At 42.2% G+C, this 14,551-nt stretch overlaps 1 protein-coding gene across 1 annotated transcript; it reads left to right on the forward strand.

Annotated features, from left to right (window-relative positions):
- Window positions 1–8,118: 8,118 nt before the first annotated feature.
- Window positions 8,119–9,319, forward strand: LOC308414574 (large ribosomal subunit protein uL3-like; the record flags this gene model as incomplete). Its single annotated transcript, XM_080909799.1, is given in 2 exon segments — window positions 8,119–9,092; window positions 9,094–9,319. Coding segments are annotated over 2 exon segments (1,200 nt in total).
- Between the last annotated feature and the right edge of the window lie 5,232 nt (window positions 9,320–14,551).

Below are 14,551 nucleotides of genomic sequence, written 5' to 3' on the forward strand. Positions count from 1 at the left end.
AGTACAGTCCAAACTGCAAACTGCTTATTGTCTCAAATCCAGTGGATATCTTGACCTATGTGGCTTGGAAAATCAGTGGCTTCCCCAAAAGCAGAGTTATTAGAAGTAGGGGACAAACTGAAATCTCAGATGTTGTGAAGGTGACACTGACTCCTTAGGAAGAGGCCCTTCTGAGGAAGACTGCAGATACCCTCTGGGAATCCAGAGGAGCTGCAGTTCTAAAGGCTTCCCAGGGTCCTAGCCCTTCACTGTCCAGGCTGCAGCAGGGTTTCCATGGAAACCACACACTTCTCATCTCAGCTGTGGTTAGTACAGTTATGATGAGGTCTGGCGAAGATCTGTTGCTAAGGTACACTTGTGTAGTGGTAACCTGCTTAGTGTGACAGTCCCACTGTCTCCAAGACACACTGACAACTGTGTTCAAACTTCGATTATCCTGTGAGCCTGCTGCATTCCTGTGCTGGGCACTCTCACCAAACATGCCTAGGCCAATGACATCCCAGTTAGTTATAACCTGGCTCCAGTGTGTAAGTCCATATGCATATCTTGTGCATAAATCTTTGACAGGATATTTTATGTATTATATTCATTGCAATATTATGTGAAATGTAAGATCTGCATAGGAAGATGGAACTAACCACTCAAGTGTCATCTACATCTGATAGCGAACTAATATCTAACACAAACAAATAACTTAAGAAGATAGACACCAGAGAACCAAATAACCCTATTTAAAAAATGGGGGACAGAGCTAAACAAATAATTCTCAACTAAGGAATATTGAATGGCTGAGAAGCACCTAAAGAAATGTTCAACATCCCTAGTCATCAGGGAAATGCAAATCAAAACAACACTGAGATTCCACCTCACAACAGTCAGAATGGCTAACATCAAACATTCAAGTGACAGCAGATGCTGGCGAGGATGTGGAGAAAGAGGAACACTTCTCCACTGTTGGTGGGGTTGCATATTGTAACCTACATTGGAGCATGGCCTTATTTTCCCCTCCTCCACTTGTTTTGATAAAGAACTCCTTCCTTGTATCTATTGTGGTTCTTAACCATGCCCCAGAATGGTCCATCTGAGCTGTCTTTACCCTGAAAACATCCTGTTTTGTACATTCTTGACGGTACCTGGCCTCCCCAGGCTTTGTTGTTCACTCCATATAAAAACAGTACTGAGTAAAGCCTGGGTGGCATTCACCCATTATTGAATGACCCATGTGTGTGTCTGTGTGTGTTTCTTTTTCAATCCCCCAGGTCTCTGCCCAAGGCTCGGTGACAGTGACGGCACGGGTGTCCCCAGTTGCAAGCTGGTACAACCACTCTGGAAATCACTCTGGCAGTTCCTCAGAAAATTGGACATAGTACTACCTGAGGACACAGCTATTCCATTTCTGGGCATATAAACAAAAGATGTTCCAACATGTAACAAGATATGACAAGGTAACATGTTCCACTATGTACAGAGCAGCCTGATGTATCATATACAGAAGCTATTAATTCTTATTCTTAAATGCATTATCTATGTGTATCATCTGCAAATGGTGATATTTTGACTTATTTATTTCCAATTTGTATCTCTTCACCTTCCTTTTTGTCTAATTGCTCTGGCTAGGACTTCTAGTACCATATTGAATAGGTAGGGAGAAAGTGGGCAGCCTTGTCGAGTCCCTGAATTTAGTGCAATTGCTTCAAGTTTTTTCTTTTCATTTATTTTTATGTTGGCTACTAGTTTATAGCATATTGTTTTTACTATGTGTAGGTATGAGTTTTGAATTCCTGATCTTTTTAAGACTTTTAACATGAAGGGGTGTTGAATTTTGTCAAATGCTTTCTTAGCATCTAAAGAAATGATCGTGTGGTTTTTTGGGGTTTTTTTTTGAGTTTGTTTATATAGTGGATGACATTGATGGATTTCCATATATTGAACCATCATTGCACCCCAGGGATGAAGCCTACTTGATCATGGTGAATGATTGTTTTGATGTGTTCTTGGATTCGGTTTGCAAGAATTTTATTTAGTATTTTTGCATCAATGCTCATGAGGGAAATTGGTCTAAAGTTCTCTTTGTAGGGCTTTTGTGTGGTTTAGGTATGAGCATAATTGTGGTTTTAAAAAGTAAGTTAGGTAGTATTCCTTCTGCTTCTATTTTGTGGAATAGTTTGAAAAGTATTGATAATAGGTCTTTGGAGGACTAATAAAATTCTGCACTAGACCCATCTGGTCCTGGGCTTTTTTTGGTTGGGAAATTTTTAATGACTGCTTCTATTTCTTTACTGGTTATGAGACTGATTAGATGGTTTATCTGATCCTGATTTAACTTTGGTACCTGGTATCTGTCTAGAAAGTTGTCCATTTCCTCTAGATTTTCCAGTTTTGTTTATTATACCTTCTTGTAGTAGGATCTGATTTTGTTTTGTATTTCCTCAGTTTCTGATGTTATGTCTCCACTTTCATTTCTAATTTTTTTAATTTGGATACTGTCTCTGTGCCCTCTAGTTAAGTCTGGTTAATGGTCTTGTTTATCTTGTTTTCTCAAAGAATCAGCTCCTGGTTTTGTTGATTCTTGTATAGTTCTTTTTGTTTCCACTTGGTTGATTTCAGCTCTGAGTTTGATTATTTCCTACTCCTCTTGGGTGTATTTGTTTCTTTTTGTTCTAGAGCTTTCAGGTGTGCTGTCAAGCTGTTAATGTATGCTCTTTCCAGTTTCTTTTCGGAGGCACTCAGAGATATGAGTTTTCCACTTAGCACTGCTTTCATTGTATTCCATAGGTTTGGTTATGTTTTGCTTTTATTTTCATTAAATTTTAAAGTCTTTATTTTTTTTTATTTCTTCCTTGATCAAGTTATTATTGAGTAGCATGTTGTTCAGCTTCCATGTGTATGTGGGCTTTTTGTTGTTTTTGTTGTTATAGAAGACAAGCCTTAGTCCATGGTGATCTGATAGAATGCATGGGAGTATTTCATTCTTCTTGTATTTGTTGAGACCTGTTTTGTGTCTGATTATATGGTCAGTTTTGGAGAAGGTGCCATGAGGTGCTGATAAGAAGTTAGATTCTTTTCTTTTAGGATGAAATGTCCTATAGATATCTGTCAAATCCATTTTGTTCATAACTTCTGTTAGTTTCACTCTGTCTTTGTTCAGTTTCTGTTTCCATGATCCGTCCATTGATGAGAGTGGGGTATTGAAATCTCCCACTATTATTGTGTGAGGTACAGTGTATGCTTTGAGCTTTAGTAAAGTCTCTTTTTGAATGTGGGTGACCTTGCATTTGGAGCATATTCAGAATTGAGAGTTCATCTTGGTTAATTTTTCCTTTTATGAATATGACGTGTCCTCCTTTATCTTTTTTGATATGTTTTGGTAGAAAGTTGATTTTAATTTGATATCAAAATGACTACTCCAGCTTGTTTCTTGGGACCATTTCCTTGGAATTTTTTTTTCAGCCTTTTACTCTGAGGTAGTGTCTGTCTTTGTCACCAAGGTGCATTTTCTATGTGCAACAAAATGCTGGGTCCTATTTCCATATTCATTTAGTCTATATCTTTTTATTGGGGAATTGAGTCCATTGATGTTAAAGGATATTAAGGAATAGTGATTGGTGCTTCCTGCTATATTTGTTGTTAGAGGTAGAATTATGTTTGTGTGCTTTTCTTCTTTGGGGTTTGTTACAAGATTAATTTCTTGCCTTTTCTAAGCTGTCATTTCCTTCCTTGTATTGGAGTTTTCCATTTATTATCCTTTGTATGGCTGGGTTTGAGCACAGATATTGTGTAAATTTGCTTTTGTCCTGGAATATTTTGGTTTCTCCATCTATGGTAATTGAGAGTTTTGCTGGATATGGTGACCCGGGCTGGCATTTCTGTTCTCTTAGGGTCTGCATGATGTCAGTTCAGGATCTTCTAGCTTTCATAGTCTCTGTTGAAAAGTCTGGTGTAATTCTGATTGGTCTGCCTTTATATGTTACCTGTCCTTTTTTTCTTACTGCTTTTAGTATTCTTTCTTTGTTTTGTGCATTTGGTGTTTTGACAAATTATGTGATGAGAGAAATTTCTTTTCTGGTCAAATATGTTTGGAGTTCTGTAGGCTTCTTGTATATTCATGGGCATCTCTTTAGGTTAGGGAAGTTTTCTTCTATAATTTTGTTGAAATTATTTACTGGCCCTTTAAGTTGGGAGTCTTCGCTCTCTTCTACACCTATTATCCTTAGATTTGGTCTTCTCATTGTGTCCTGGATTTCCTGGATGTTTTGGGTTAGAAGCTTTTTGATTTTTGCATTTTCTCTGATTGTTGTTTCAATGTTTGCTATAGTATCTTCTGCCCCTGAGATTCTATCATCTCTTGTATTCTGTTGGTGAGGCTTGTGTCTATGACTCCCGATGTCTGTCCTAGGTTTTCCAACTTCAGAGTTGTCTCCTTTTGTGACTTCTTCATTGTTTCTATTTCTGTTTTTAGTTCCTTCACCTGTTTGGTTATGCTTTCCTGTAGGTCTTTAAGTGATTTTTGTTTTTTGTGTTTCCTCTTTATGGGCTTCAACTTGTTAGTGTGTGTTCTCCTGGCTTTTCTGTGCTTCTTTAAGTATGTTACTTATGTGTTTCTCAAGGATCTTCATCATCATCATGAAGTATGATTTTTAAGTCTAAATCTAGTTTTTCTGGTGAGTTAGGATGCCCATTATTTGCTGTGGTGGGAGAACTGGGTTCTGATGTTGCCATGTTGTCTTGGTTTCCATTTCTTAGATTCTTGCACTTGCCTCTTGACATCTTATTATCGGTGCTGTTAGGTGATCTTGTCACTGACTGGATCTTGTCTCTCCTGTGGGTCTATGGGCCCATGGTCTCCAGGGGGAGATTGATCATGTGAGTTAGGCTCTCTGGGTAGGCTGTGAACTCCAATGGCGGTGCTCGGTCCTGATGCAACTGGGCCAGGTCTGGCCTTGAGCAGGAAGTTTCTGTTCCCAGGCAGCACATCTGTCTGGGGCCTGAGAGTTCCAGTTGGCCTCTCCCAGGATAGTCAGTGGAGAGGGAATGTGGACTCGCCCCTGCACTCAGGAGTAGGAGCTTTCCTGAGGCTCTTTCAGGTGCCCAGCAACCTGTGGGCAGGCCTCCAGTCTTGACGAAATTCAACAAAACCAATTTCTATATATTTGTTATAATGAGATTTAAATCTTTAGCAAATTGGATAATTTGAACTTGTTGTTTTAAAATAAAACCTTCATGTTTGATAACACATTTTACCTGTGTATCAGATATCATTTTTGTTTTATTAAAATATAAAGTTTTAGGGACCCACCTCAATTGCAGCCACCAAACCCAAGCACTATTACTGATGCCAAGAAATACTTACTGGCAGGAGCCAGATATGGATGCCTCATTAGAGACTCTGCCAGAATCATACTGATACAGATGAGGATGTTTGCAGCTAACCATTAGAGTAAACACCATCAGAGGACTCCATCTGAGGACCCCAATGAAGGATGCAGAGAAAGGACTGAAGGAGCTGAAACGTTTTGTAACCCCATGGGAAAAACAACATTATCAACCAAATAAACCTCTCCAGAGATACCAGAGACTAAAACACCAACCAATGAGTACACATGGAGAGACCCATGGCTCCAGTTGTAGTATATGTAGCAGAGGATAGCATTGTCTGGCATCAATGGGAGAAGAGGCCTTTGGTCCAAGGAAGACATGTTTTCCCAGTTGAGGGGAATGTCAAAGTGCTTAGGTGAAGAGGGTGATTAGGACAGGGAGCATCATCATGGAAGCAAGGGGAGGGGGAGGGGAGCAGGAATGGGGAGAAAGGGGATAACATTTGAAATGTAAATATAGAGAATATTCAATAAAAAATATAAAGTCTTGTTAAGGATAAAATATTTGCTAATTTTTTCTAAAGAAAAAAGGCAGACAAGAAGAAACTGTAAAGTAATAAAGGAGATACCAAATGCTACAAATAAAATGGAGGAGCGAGAGAAATGAGGAATAAGTAGGTCTAAGGGTAGTTAAAATCCATAGAGGAACATATTATTTTATAAGCTTATTTAAAACATATGCACAGTTTAAGTGGAGTCATTTCACTTGGAGTGATAATGTTACCCACACAAACTTTATTTCCAGGAATGGAAACATCTCTTTGTATTGTTTGTCAAGAAAAACCAATAGACTCCTAAAAGCATAAAGTCTATTACCATTTCCCTTAGTTGCATCCCATAACTTGAAGGCAAGACTCCATTTTGAACACAGGACCCAGAGGAATCCAAATGAACTGACCAGGAAGCCTGCACCCTAAAGACTAGCTCTCACAGTATTGGAAGATTCTATGCAAGCTGCCAAGGAAGAAAAGTAATCAGTAGTCTTAGCCAGCTGTAAAGCCTGAATCACAATAATGGCCACCTTGGCAAGATAATACCAACTGTGCCACAGTGGCACTTTTATCTAGAGGATAACCAACAGCTGTCTAGTTGGACTCAATATCTGTTCTATAGGAGCAAATTTGTTCCTGGTACTATAAACCTAACCAACTATCTATGGCTGGAGAGGTCATAGGCCCTAGATGAGAACCTACTACTGTCATTTTCCTAAATTAAAAAATTTCTAACTTAATTTTAAATACCCACAGGTATTTACTGCTGTCACCTTCATCAAAGAAGTTTCCTTTTGCAACAGATGGAGACTATTACAGAGACCTATAATTGGCCAAAATTCAAAGAATAAATGACCACGAGGTAACCAGCTCCAATTGATATAACTAAAATGTAATTCCTACACTAAGTGTACAGGAAAAATCACAGAAGAGGGGACAAAAAGATTGTAAGAACCAGAGGACCATTATGTTCACTGTTAGCTAGTATCTTCTAGCTATGACAGGAAAACTGTATCCATGTTAACTCAATAACACAGTAGCCTAAAAAAGACTTATAATGACAATGACAGTTCACATACCAATGTGGGTTGGGGATATTTCACAAGGTTCTGTTGCTATATGAAAAATTATAAGGCAATCAATGGCTATTATATTAGTAACTTTTCTGTTGCTCTGTCAAAACACCATGCCCAAGATAACTTATAGAAGAAAGAGTTTATTTGGCTTATAGTTTCAGAGAGTTAGAGTCTATAATGGCAAGGGACAGCATGGCAGCAGGCAATGCCTCCATATGTGGCCAGAACACAATTCATTCTACCTGTGAGAGTATATAAGTTGAAATAGTTTTCAATCCCAGTGAACTGGAATTGGCCGTCACTTTCTGGACCAGCCATGACTTTAATCTTCATCCGAATCACAAACTCTGAGACTTTCTTAACAGCAAATTTCTTATTATTGACAAGGGCAGGGCTTTCTTACTAACAGAAATAAAAGGGTAGAAAATTTTTCTTTCTTTGTGCAATAAAGGTTGAAGCTTATTTTTCATCCAGAATGAGTAAGTTCTTTCTGTACTGGCACTTGGGCTTTTCACACACACACACACACACACACACACACACTCAAGGGCATCTGGTTCCATAAATGTTAATTGTTCTAACTCTCCCTCCTGCCTGGCCAGGAAGAGGCCAAACTTCTGGGCAAAAGAGAAAGCATCACTAGCAACTAATCCTTTCTTTGATCCCCTGCTGTTAAGCAACAGGTGTTAATTCATGAGATCTGCAGCTCCTGGCCTCAGAGTAACTTGGGTTAAGACAGAATTATCAAGCACAGAAAATTATAAAGGAAGAGCTCAGTTTTCTAGGGCGTATCAAGCAGAGGATTATAAAGTAGGCAAGATTTAAGTTTTCTAGCGCTAATCAAGCACAGATATTTATAAAGTAAATAATAGAGAACAGTAGTAAAGAGTTAAATTTTTAGCACAGAGTAATATGAAAGAGTTAAGTCCCCAGCACTTAATGAACAATTAAGTTAAAAGAAAGAGTTAAATAGTAAAATGTAGCATAGTGAGTTATAGAGGGAAAAAAAGCCAGTGATTTTTAGCCACAGATTAAGCAAAAAGTTTAGATTTTTTAGAAGTCATCAGCTTCAGCATCCAGGATAGTTAGAAAGGTAAAAGTCTGGAATTCAAAGTTAAAGAAAAAATAAAATAAAATAAAAAAAGTCGCTCTCTATTGGCAGTGTGTGGTGGCGAGATGTCTCACAGAAAATTCTCAGTCCATGGGTCCGTGGACTTCTTGCCTCGGAAAGGCAGCAACCCACATCGTGGGAAAGTGAAGAGCTTCCCCAAGGATGACCCTTCCAAGCCTGTGCACCTCACAGCCTTTCTAGGGTACAAGGCTGGCATGACCCACATCGTCAGGGAAGTTGACAGGCCAGGATCTAAGGTGAACAAGAAAGAAGTCGTGGAGGCTGTGACCATTGTAGAAACCCCACCCATAGTGGTCGTGGGCATTGTGGGATATGTAGAAACCCCACGAGGCCTCCGGACCTTCAAGACTGTATTTGCCGAGCATATCAGCGACGAGTGTAAAGAGCGTTTATGTAAGAACTGGCACAAATCTAAGAAGGTGGCTTTCACCAAATACTGTAAGAAATATCAGAATGACACAGGCAAGAAGCAGCTGGAAAAGGACTTCAACAGCATGAAGAAGTACTGCCAGGTCATCCGCATAATTGCCCACACTCAGATGCGTCTGCTTCCTCTGCGCCACAAGAAGGCACATTTGATGGAGATCCAGCTGGATGGGGGCACTGTGGCTGAGAAGCTGGACTGGGCCCGAGAGAGGCTGGAGCAGCAGGTTCCTGTGAACCAGGTGTTCGGGCAAGATGAGATGACTGACATCATCGGAGTGACAAAAGGCAAAGGGTACAAAGGAGTGACCAGTGGATGGCATGCAAAGAAACTGCCTCGAAAGACCCATCGAGGTCTGCGCAAAGTTGCCTGTATTGGAGCCTGGCATCCTGCACCTGTAGCCTTCTCTGTGACTCGAGTTGGGCAGAAAGGGTACCATCACCGAACAGAGATTAACAAGATTTACAAGATTGGTCAAGGCTACCTCATCAAGGATGGTAAGCTGATCAAGAATAATGCATCTACTGACTATGACCTGTCTGACAAGAGCATCAACCCACTGGGTGGCTTTGTACATCACGGTGACGTGACCAACGCTCATCACGCTCAAAGGATGTGTGGTGAAAACCAAGAAGCGAGTGCTTACTCTTCGAAAGTCCTTGCTGGTCCAGACCAAATGTCGGGCTCTGGAGAAGACTGACCTGAAGTTCATCGACACCACCTCCAAGTTTGGCCATGGTCATTTCCAGACCACAGAGGAGAAGAAAGCCTTCATGGGACCACTCAAGAAAGATCGCATTGCCAAGGAGGAAGGTGCTTGATGCCAGAAGTACTTTGTGTAGCTGGTGGGGTCTCTTCAATAGAATGTCTACAATAAACAAACAAACAAACAAACAAAGTCATTGGTGGACTTTCTGCTCTTCTAGAGGACCTAAGCTTGGTACCTGAGTTGGGTGGCTCACAACTATCTGTCCTGTAGAGTATCTGAAACCTTTGTCCTTAGCAGTTAGTTACACTCGCAAGCACATACACACATGCACAATGTAATTTCCAATTAGTCCCCAATAAACAAGCTAATATCTAACTTACCTGGGCAACACAGATGGCCCATTGTCTGATCCAATTACCTTAGGGGTGCCAAACCTAGGGAAGATCTCTTCTGGAATCTTCTTAGCTATGACCACTGCTGCCATTTCTCTCTTTGTGGGGAGGCTTTTACCTGCCCAGAAAATGTATCTATAAAGACTAATAGATACTTATATCTATATCTTCTTGGCTCAGTTCTGTAAAATCCACTTCTCAGTAAACCTCAGGTCTATCTTATCTCTTCCCGGCCTTCTACATACATTTGCTTTCTAACATGGCACACAGTTATCTAGTCAAATCTGGCACAAAAGAATTTGACCTCAAGACAGTCTTTACAAGTTTGTCTACCTCTAGATGAGTCCATTGATGCATTTTCTTCAAGTCCAGTGCTGTACACCAGGTCCTGGATAGGGCAATGAGCTCAACAGGTTATAGGGGTTAAGTACTGTAAGGTGGAGTTCTGCCACCAATTTGTTTACCTCTCAGAGATCTTGAACTGTCCAGCAGTCGTTGGTTCCATGTTTCCGCACCAGTAGGAGAGGCACACTTCAGGATGATGGACACATACGAAGTTGTTGGAGTAACCGAATGATGAGTGTCTTGATCCCATCTCATGCCTCCTTTGATATGGGGTACTAACGCACCACTAGCCTGGACTTTCAGCTCCATATGGGCAGGGGCTGGTTCTTAGCCTCCCTCATTCCTGCAGTCTCCGCCCAGGCCTGTGGATATGCCTGCAGCCACCAGTCCATCTGATCTGAGGCAGGCTGTTTAGAGTTGGTACTTGTCCTCCAACTGGATGGTTAGAACCTGCACAGGCTCCCCTTCTGGACCTCTAACCTGTGGTCCATCAGAGTGGAAGTGAATCTGTGCCCCATCTTAGTCAGGAGGTCTCTCCCCAACAGGGTGCAGGGACAGTCTGGCATTACAATGAATAAGTGGGATACCCGGCCCACTCCGAGATCCACAGATCTTCGGGTAGTCCATAAATATTTAAAACTTTGGAGCCACATGTCCGGGGCTTCTGTTGCTGGTGTCCCCTGTTTTTCTTGTTGGGGCAATTTTTTGTCTCAGTGGCCTTCTTCTTTATAGTAAGCACATTGATCTTTGTCAAGAGGCTCCCTCCTAGTGCCAGACTTGATTCCTAACTCCCTGGCCCTTCACTACTGTGGCCAAAATCCTACAAATTCCTTTTTTGTCTACTACCCTCCGGTCCTCTCTTTCCTCTGCCTTCTGCTTTTCTCTTTCTCGCTTCTCTTCCTCAGTCTCCTCCTTATGAAACACTCTCTCTGATTCCTTCACCAAATCCTGCAAGGTATAGTTTTGGAACCCCTCTAGCCATTGTAACTTTCTCTTAATATCTGATGCTGACTGCTGTAAAAAGGCCATAGCCACCTCTGCCTGCTGATCCTCAGAGGTTGGGTCAAGGTATAACCCCTGTCAAGAAACACAGACGGCATTTCAACAGGTCCCTGAAGAACCTCTCTTACCTTAGCCAAATTCGTGGGTTGCCTTGTGGCTCCCTTGAGACCTGCCACTAGAGCCCGGCGGTAGACCTTGAGACGCTCCTTACCTTCTGCAGAGTTGTAATCCTAGTCAGGGCGGATCAAGGGAAAAGCTGCATCTATAAGATTAGGGAGATTGGTGGGGGTCCCATCTGGTCCTGGAACATTTTTTCTAGCTTCCAGGAGGATCCTCTCCCTCTCTTCCGTAGTAAAGAGGACCTGCAAAAGCTGCTGGCACTTGTCCCAAGTGGGCTGATGAGAAAACATCAGGGACTCAAGGAGTCCCGTCAGGCCCGAGGGGGTCCTCTGAAAAAGAGGGGTGGTTATTTTTCCAGTTATACATATCGGCTGATGAAAACGGCCAATACTGTAGCGGGACTAGTTCTCCCGGAGCTGGGGCGGGTCCGTAAGCCTGTAATGGTAGGGCAATAGCAGAGCCAAGCCCCGCGCCATTTCCCCCTGGGCTTCGACCCCGGGGGCTTCGGGTCCCGGCTGCCGGTCCTGTTTCAGAGGTCGTCCGGGAGTCAGTGGGAGTTGGTACCTGTGGGGGACTTGCATGAGAAGCCGATTGAGGGTATGGGGGTGGAGGGTTGTCGAGGAGAAGAAAACCATCATCAATTTCAGGATAGATCTGCGTGGGGGCCGATGGAGCAGGTGCCGGCTTGTCTGGAGGAGGTACTTTTGGTTTCGCGGCCACGGCCACCGTTGCTGTTTCTGTCCCCGCTGTCCAGGGTCTCACCCAGGATGTCGGGTTTTGGACCAGGTCCTCCCACAGGATGATGTATGGTACCTGATCAGGGTGTCCCCCTGAAGCCTGAAAAGCAATTCGCTTAACAGCGGAGATGAGAGATAGATTAAAAGTTCCCTCCAAAGGCCATCCTATGCCAAAACTCGGCCATTCGGAGGAGCAGAAAGTCTGCCACGGTCCTTTTCTAACTTCAACAGAAAGGTTATGAGCTCTTGTCTTAACGTCTGTCCAATGGTCCAAAGTCAGTGTTAGTGGGGTCGTCACAGTCTGGTCCATTTCTAGTTCTGACACACACACACAAAACACTCACAGATACTACAAAACAAAGAGACAAAGTCAGTCGCTGACCTCGAGTCGACCCGAAATCCCGAAAAGAGCCAGATGGCCCAGAATTGGCCCTCTGACACAGATCGTCAAGGAGAAAAACTGATCTCCCGACTTTTCCCGTGGGGGTCCACCAGGCGTCCCTGGTCCTCCCCCTGTCCTCCTGGGACGTCTTTCAGGGCGAGCAAACGGCGGACACCCGGACACGTCTATCCCTGTCCACTCCGCTCCTCCCTTGGAAGAGCAGACTCGGTTAGAGCGTTAGCGAATACAGAACTGCGATCGCACCAGACCTCTCAACAATCCACAAACACAGAATCACAATCTGGACAATCCACAAACACAGAATCACGATCTACAAACACAGAGTCACAACAGGACAACAAGGAAAGAAAGGAAAAAAAGGAAAGAAAATCCTTACCTCCAAGTAGGTCTAGGGCCCCTGGGTGGTCGCGCAAATCCAGGACAAGCCCCCAAATGAAAGACCTCCGAAGGGAGACCCTCACTCAAATCTCAGGAGAGGCGCGCACCCAGTGAGGCACCGAGACCAGACTTGCTGCAATCGCATGAGGAAGTTTATTGAAAGTGAAACAGAGTGAGATCTCAGGCCAGCATGCTGGGGTCGAGACTCATACACCACGCAGGGGTAGAGGAGTTCGACCCCGGCCTGAACTTGTAACGGGCTTATAAAGGCAAAAATCACAAAAGAGGGGGGGACAGGGGGAGAATGAGGAAATTCAAAGGGAGCAATGAGGAAATTCAAAGGGGAAGAATCTTACATTTTTTAGCCATACACCCGGGCACACCTAGGGCGTAGAAACATTCCACAGAGCACATCCGGACCTTCTGTGGTTATTTTGGGAACTCAAATCTCAAGAAACTTCCGGGAGTATTACCTGCAGAGGCTAGGGCCCTAGGGCAAGGAATCAGTGTCCTTTGACAACTTTTTACTCTTCAATACACACAGGCACTCGTGTATAAGCACACATTTAAAATAATAATTCATCTTTAAAAACCGTTTTTGCTTTTTTTTGTTCCCCTTCATGAGCCATAGCCCAAGAAAAATGCCTGATAATCACGCAGAACAACAACAGCAACAACAACAACAAAACAGACTAGACTTTATTAAGGACAATGATTTTACAAGCCTGTGGATTAAACCCTGAGTATGGGCAACCGACATGCCAAGTAGAACAATCACAGCCACATCATCTTTAATAGAAATAAGTTCCATTTCTAAATATATCAGCAGTTATAACTTTCCTTCATTGGTTCTAATGGCTTTTCTTGGGCAGTACTGACTACAGTGTCTACAGCTTTATAATACCTTCCATTTAACCTACCCTACCTCCTTAATATTGTCCTCTTGCATTTTTCAACATACATATTCACCAGTATATTTTTGCTTTGGTTTGTTTTTTAACAATCTGAGGAATTATACCCTTGGAACCTGCTTTTAAAAGATGACTCTTCTAAAATAAGCATGGCCATGGCTTTCCTGACTCTTGCATTTCCTGGGTTATTGGCTGGAATAATCACATTGTGTAACTATTGCATTTTTTCTTATGAGTTTTTGTCTTCTATGATATGTGAAAGTTTCAAATTGAGATGCTTATAAGACAAGAATTGCATCCAACTCCCACTAGAGGAAATCTAGTATCTCCTCTCTAACCAACAGGTAAAAGTAGGAAGAAAGACTTAGGCAGAAATTACACTTCTTATCAGCAGGGAAGTAGCTGTAAAAGACTGATCAAAAAACCCTTCAGCACCCCTAGAAGATTTCTAGGACCTTGCTGGAGAGGAGCAGAGACTCACAGCAGGAAAATAAGGATGTGGAAATAAAGGCATCAGGACTAACAAATGAAAGAAGCCAGTTGGGAGAAAAGGACCAGGAATCCCTCCCAATCTGAGGTACATATAACAAACAGAAAACAAGAAAATCTCATGAAACACAAATATAGAGAGGCCTGGGTGATGTGAAAATAACCTATAAAAGGTCATAATTCATGTGCCGTGGGATTTTGGAGTATTTCTCTTTTGTTCATCCTCTCTCCTTTCTCTGAGTTTTTTTTTCCTTCTTTGATAAACTGTTTCGATTTTTATCACTATCCATATGTTCCTGGCCTTATTGATTGCAGAACACAAAGTTTTGAAAATTCAGCAGATGCTCTCTAAACTCAGCTATGTATCTCTAAGAACATGGTATCAATTACTCCGATTGGTTCTGCTGCATTAGTGGCACAGAATTAGAACTTGATAAAACACCATTGTAATCTTACTGAAAAGTTTCAACATGAGACCCAAAAGATTCAGAATGCTTCCAGTGATTCAACTCCATTCTCAAACCAACCTAAAAATATTTATAGAAATAAAACAATATCCAGACCAAC

This window comes from Micromys minutus, assembly GCF_963924665.1.
Source record: "Micromys minutus genome assembly, chromosome: X".
NCBI lineage: Eukaryota > Metazoa > Chordata > Mammalia > Rodentia > Muridae > Micromys > Micromys minutus.